Raw genomic sequence first — 6,634 nt, forward strand, 5'->3', positions numbered from 1 at the left:
CGCTCAACGCCACCGGTGATTAAACCATGCCGACGACGCCTTTCTTCTGCGACTTGTAGATTCGGCTCACGCACATCGAGCAGAGGCGGTCAACTTTGATCAAATCTGCATCCTCCTTTTTTGAATGCATGCCCCTCCACACACTCAGTTCTTTAAATAACCACAACACACGCAAAAGTCTTGGAAAAAAAGTTTTTTTTTTATAGTTTTTTTTATAATAAAAAAAACACAGTTCACATTTAACACAATGACAACACACAACATTTGACTTAATCTCCAACCATTTTTTCCCACCACAACAATATATTTTTTTAAATAACAGAATGTTGAAAGGGTACACAGAGAACACAATGAACAAATAAATAAAGTGGTTTGCAATGTTACACGATTGCCACAAACAAATTCTCAAACCATTCTGCGTGTATGATTTTTGCATAAAGTCTTCAACAGCATATAAAAAACAAAAAGTTGTGCAAAATGTTCCATAGTTTGATAGCTCATAATTGTCCCGCTGAGGCCTCTGCGCCCATTAGTGCATAATTAACCTCCAATTCGTTGTATGGACTCCATTCATCTGAAGGGAAATAAAGAAATAGGTCATTAGAATCATTAAAATTACCATTAAAAGTAAAAAGACAGTGACTACAGTTGTGCTCAATAGTTTACATACTCTGTAAACGTATGTTGCACTATAAAATGTACAAAAGCTTAACGACCCAAAAATGCTATGAATTGTCCCCAAAATTCACATGCACATCTCTACTCATCTCTCACCTCTGAAATTATCAAAACAACTGCCACAGTATTTTTGATTTCATTGGCACTTTTCTCACCGTACAGTTGTGCTCATAAGTTTACATATATCTATCTAGGGTATGTTAATTTATGTAAATCCTTTTTTACACTCGTGACAAGCGAAACAAAACATACTGAGAACGCAAATAAATAAAATGGTAAATAAAGAGGCTTGGCTTTGTGCATGATGTCAGGAGTTCAGTGTTGGCATCTTTTCCTTTCTCCTCGGAAGTGTTTTATTTTTGTATTTGTGCTTCATTTTTTAAATCAACAATGGAAATAAATGTAGTTTTCCATAATATTCACATGTATTGAGATGCACCTTCATGCAATCCCATTTTGCTTAATGCGTATATTCACCTCTTCATCACAGGCCTGAATGCGGTGACCTTGTCGTCCTGCAAGGTCACACACCCCTGGCTGAGGTCTGACGACGTTTCTGCTGCTTTGGCGCCGGAGAATCCTGCTCAAACCGAGAAAAAAAAGAAATATATTTTTCTGGAAATGGCCATGAATGTTGTGTTATGTTATGTTGTTAACCTTCAGTAGTTGAATATTGGCATGTGTCTGTGAGGGCAGCATAGGACGGACAGTGCAGCTGTAGGCTTTTGTGATTGAAGCTGCCTGGGCCGTAGACTTTGGAGTGCAAAGGGGGGCCCTCAGGAAAAGGGTTCACGGCACCGGCGACGATATTTGCTTCCTCGAGGCCTCTCATGAGCCCGCATTGTCCGGTTGGAACTCCAGGGGTGCCCGCCAACCTCTGGAGCTGGCAGTCCCCGCTTGAGTTGCTCATCCTGAGCTCGGAAGCGTGCTGCGGGCTCAGTATGACGCCCGCCGCCGCCGTACGGGCCAGAGACCAAATCCGAGGCTTGTCCGACGCTTCAAAGTGAGACAGGGTCAAGGTTCCCGTGGTGGACGGGTTTTTGGACGCTACGGGATCCAGGAAGTCGGCAGGGAGAGGGGGGAGGGGGGTTTTGATGGCGCATGGGAAGGCATGGTGGAAGCTGTTGGACACATTCAAGTGAAGCTCAGAGTTGCAGTCTCTCTTTTGGGGTGAGACGGGGAGTGCCACAGCCTCGTCTGAGACCACCTTTTCACATTCGCCGTCCAGCTTGTCACACTCGTCCTCGTCCATGTCGTCCAAATCGCTCAGATGCAAATCTTTTTCTTCCTTGCACTCAGTGGAATCTACAAGGAACAAAAAGTCAGATGAAATCTCCTAAACTCACTTCAACGTAATCCACAAGGTGGCAGCAGAGCATTACTTTTGTTTAATTGAAGTTCCTCAAAGCACTTCAACATTGTTCCTTGGCACCAAGATGCCAAAATAATACTTCTATATTGCTTTGGCTTGGGACATAAAATGTTTCCATCCACACTACTGTCCACATAAAAACACAATTTTCAGGCTCTAGAGTGCAACGCAGCACACACTGTAACACTCGTTTGTCTTTATATTTTTGCTCAATAGAGCTGTTTAGTATTTTTGTGTCTTGTAGGTATGCCAACAAAACATAGCTGGGCTATCGAGCTAGCAGGCTACAGAGCTAGTGAGCTACCGAGTTAGCGGGCTACTGAGCTAGGGGGCTATCAAGCTAGTGGGCTAACGAGTATATAGTGACTTATAACGGGTGACGAACAAAAAAACAAACACATTTCTTGATCCAAAACGTTAGCTAAGTACGTAGATAACATGCAACGGTCACTTGCTACAGTTGGCTAACATAAAGGACACACCATTGCATTTTATATAAAAGAAGACGAGCAAGACTGAGTGCCCTTAGTCCAGCGCAGACCTCCACAAAGGTCAAGAAAGCTATTTCGTGGAGGATGGCACGAAATGTAGCATTAGGCATATACATTAGCATTCTGGAACAGGGAAAATTCTGGAGTAGAATATTTAGTCTATAGTGCAAGATGACATAAGATGCGTTCATCATCGTGATGACGGGGCTAAACAGTTTCTTTATAACTCAAAAGCTTGAAAAGAAAAAATGAATTCCTCTAACAAAAGCAAAAATAACTGCTGAACTGCATATTTTCGTCTGTGTTTTAGCCAGCAGCCTACTTCCTGGTTCATGAAGGTTTTCCCAGGTATTAGGCAGATGGGACTCCATCATTAGCATTATAGTTCAGGGGTCAATTATAAAACAAATGATGAAAACTGAGAATAGTTTACTTACATAGAAACAAGAAATTGTGTGGTTCAATACAGTATTTTTGTCCGTTTATTAGTTAATAGCCTACTGCCTAGTCTACTGATGATAATGTTAGCCTTACACAGTATTAGTTTGACGGACTCTACCATAATCTTAAAATTAATGAGAGAAACTGAATTCAAGAAACAAAAGTGCAAAATGATGTTTGTGTTTTTTGTTTGCCAGCTTAACTTGTTACTTCCTGGTTCATGGAGATACCAAAACTGCCCAAAAAAAAAAATCAAGGAACTTTGTTATGTTAACAAACAGACTAAAAATAACTTCTCAAATGATGACGCTAAAAAAAGGCTGATAAAAAATAAAGAAAGAAATTGGCGCGGGACAAACCTTTGGTGAGGCAGTCGTCCTCGCTCTTGCTGATGTCGTCCTTCCTGTCGTCGCCGGCCTTGTTTTTGGGCGACCACGTCATCTTGTTCTCTTTCTTGAGCCTCCTGCGAGCGTTGGCAAACCAAGTGGAGACCTGGGTCAGGGTCATCTTGGTGATGATGGCAAGCATGATTTTCTCGCCCTTGGTGGGGTACGGGTTCTTGCGGTGCTCATAGAGCCACGTTTTCAAGGTGCTGGTGGTCTCTCGGGTGGCGTTCTTTCGTCTGGCCGTGCTGTTGAAGTCCACCGTCCCATATCTGTACACACAGGCATTCATTTGGCTGAAGGATAACACACTACACCCTCTAATGTTTGAAATAGATATACACCAAGAACTCAAGGCAGGTAACAGAGTAACACCCCCACCATTGACCTCAATGCGGCTTGCTAATGAAAAGTGGAAGCGTAGCAGTTTTTGGCAAGCGAGAACGCCTGAGCTCGGATGACACAAAGTGGACAGAAAGTGGAGCATAAACCTTACCTGTCATATTGATACTGGCCCAGCGACGCATCGTAGGGATAGTACGCAGCCGTCTGACTGATTCCAGAGTGTAAAGTGCCCGCACTCTCCTTCATGTCGTACTGCGGATTCTGCCACACAAAATAAAGATATTTTAATGTTGTGCAACTTTTTTTTAGAGTGTAACATTTTCCATTTGAAACATAACTGCACCCTGAGGGTTTATAGAGGTATGGATCATGTAAACATACTTAAATTGAATTTGTCAGTGAGTGGGTTGACCACTGACTTGGTTTATCTCTTGTTGCTTTCAGTTGATGTTTAGTTTTAATAGTTTAATACGCCCCACCCCATTATTATATGATTGAAATAAACCCCCCAAAAATTCACATTATTTTATACATGTTCAAAATAAACAAAACCGAGATTTGTGCCTGTTATTATTTACATGTTCCAAATAAACCTCCAAATTTAAATTTGCAGTAAAATTATACAAAACATTTCAGGTAAGAGTGGAACTTTTTATAAAGCTGAATATGCAAATTTGCAACTCTATCAGCTATGTTACTATTATAGAGCCCAAGGATTATGTGATGTGAAACAAATTCAATTACCATGACCGCTTTTAAGTAAAAGAAAATGAACAACTTAAAAAAAAACATTAATTACAAGACTTGACAACAAACGTTCACATACTTTTAATAACAGTAACTTCTGAGTTTTAAGTTTAGGAGCTCAAAATTGCCAGTTAAAGGAACTTAAAATGTATTAGGAAAATTGTGTATGTATATAAATATTTTTTTCCATGATACACTCCAATGATAATTGTGTAGTGTGTGGCTGGATAAAAAATTAAAGAAAGAAAAATCACTTTTTATTATTGTTATTATTAATCAATGTTATTTTTAACATACCTAATCCGTATTTTTTTCTGTTTTATCTAAAAAAAAAAGAAGAAGTTTATATTTCTGGCATAGCCTATTCCACATTTCCCCAAATGCCCCCAAGAGAAGTTTGAAAAAAAAAAAAGCCTTGTGCATTTAAGAGTTTGTCATCACATTTTCCTTAATGCATCGATTCAGCCAAGCTCACCCACCCCTCTCTCCCTCCCTTCCTCCCCCCTCTCGGGTGCGTGCAAAACAGGCAGAGGTGAGCCCACCAGAGAGGAGTAGATGGCGGCGGAGGGGTCTGTTCCGTAGGGGAAGTAGTTGGCGTAGTTCTGGCTGGCTGCAGCCGCCGCCGCGTAGGGGGAGCCGTACACGCCCAGAGCAGCCGCGTTGAGCTCGCTGCGGCTCCCGGCCAGCAGCCGGTTCTCGTAGGGCGCGGGACAGCAGAAGGAGGCGGCGGCGGCGGCTGCAGCCGCGACGGCCGCGGGGGTCTGGGCTCCTCCGGTGGAGCCGTCCGGCGGCACCGACCTGGAAATCGAATCGCAGCAAGTCGTACTGGGGTTTGCCGACACGAAAAACTGCACAGAGAGAATGATGGACAGAACAGTCGGATAAAAGTTTTAAAATACCAAAAAAAAAAAGAAAAGAAAAGGAAAAAGTTACTTATATGCAAAATGAGGGTCATTTACATTGTGAAAAAAAAGTAAATTGGAGGTAAGTCACTTTTACGACAATTCCTGATTCATTTTTTTTTAAAGACGTGACATTATTTGCAGGTTAAATGAAACGTAAATTCCGAGTGAGCAATTTCATGTTAAAATAAGTGTTAAACTCGTATTTGACGCAAAAATAATGAGCTCAAAACTCTCTACTGACTAACGTTTCCATCAAAACTCTCATAAAATTGAGAGTTGTGGTCACAATTAAGCACTGAATCATTTTAAATTTCATCCAAAAGATGCGTAATTACGCATGGCGCGCCACGCGTGCAGGGGTGACATCAATCTCGCTTTTGTCACCAGAAAAAAAAAAAAAGAAGACAACACGTGAGTTCATTCATAATTCAGTGTTATTGGACATGGGTGCGTATGTCAATATTTGGCACAACAGCTACAAAGCACCACGCGGAGGGGGGAACAGCCAATAAAAATTACACACATTTTAAAAAAACACAAGTGTTTGAGTGGAGGAAATAGCTTATAATCAAATTTTAAGGGTAAAAAAACATAAAATAAAATCAAATAAAAAGCGAGGAAAAACTTACCTGTGAAGTTGCATTGTAAGGATATCCAAACTGGGAGAAAGACATCGCGCCTTCTTTTGTAACCATCAGCAATAATTCCTCCTCATGCAGCCCGGATCGATTGCTCCCAATTCCACTTCAAATCCGCGCTCTTCCACGCATTTCCACGCGCACGGCCTTTCTCTTCGCCCCTCTCAATAATACATGACTTTCGCCCATATAGGAGGGGAGACTTTGCCGCGGATTGTTTTATACGAATGAATAATCCCCTCCGAGGATCTGATGAGAAATGAAATTAAGCGTCATTAGTAGGAAAAAAAATTGTTATGTTAGGCAAGGAGGCTTAAAGGATAACGTAAGACTTGCAAGATATGGACTGTGCTTGTGCTATTATTTGTGCCTCTATAGTTCTTTAGCATTCATCCATGCAAGGGTTGCGGCGTGACGTCACTGTAATCCCGGAACGCCACGGTGGTGTACCAGGGATGGGGATCAAGTCTTTGCCAGTCGCGTCCAATACAAAGATGCGCTTTTTCTCTCCCTCCTTAAGGTGCCACACACTACAAAAGGGCAATTAATCGCCATGGCAACATTTTACTCACTCATTATGGTTTAAAAAAAAAAAAAAAAAAAAAAACTCGCAAGGATTATTATTTTTAAAAAC

General features: G+C 41.5%; 1 protein-coding gene across 3 annotated transcripts; it reads right to left on the reverse strand.

Moving 5' to 3' along the window:
• Positions 1–238: 238 nt before the first annotated feature.
• On the reverse strand, positions 239–6,350 carry irx6a (iroquois homeobox 6a). Of its 3 annotated transcripts, none has more exons than XM_077564005.1 (7): positions 5,992–6,350; positions 5,000–5,255; positions 3,862–3,971; positions 3,342–3,637; positions 1,336–1,983; positions 1,156–1,258; positions 239–574 (listed from the first exon to the last, which is right to left on the reverse strand). In XM_077564005.1, exons 1-7 carry the CDS (start codon positions 6,003–6,005, stop codon positions 571–573), a joined length of 1,431 nt encoding a protein of 476 aa, XP_077420131.1. In that variant the 5' UTR covers positions 6,006–6,350; the 3' UTR covers positions 239–570. The 3 variants fall into 3 exon arrangements, with proteins under 3 accessions (XP_077420131.1, XP_077420129.1, XP_077420130.1); XM_077564003.1 differs by having other exon boundaries at positions 5,000–5,305; XM_077564004.1 differs by lacking the exon at positions 239–574 and having other exon boundaries at positions 1,152–1,258; positions 5,000–5,305.
• Positions 6,351–6,634: the final 284 nt, after the last annotated feature.

Source organism: Vanacampus margaritifer, chromosome 4 (genome assembly GCF_051991255.1).
Source record: "Vanacampus margaritifer isolate UIUO_Vmar chromosome 4, RoL_Vmar_1.0, whole genome shotgun sequence".
NCBI lineage: Eukaryota > Metazoa > Chordata > Actinopteri > Syngnathiformes > Syngnathidae > Vanacampus > Vanacampus margaritifer.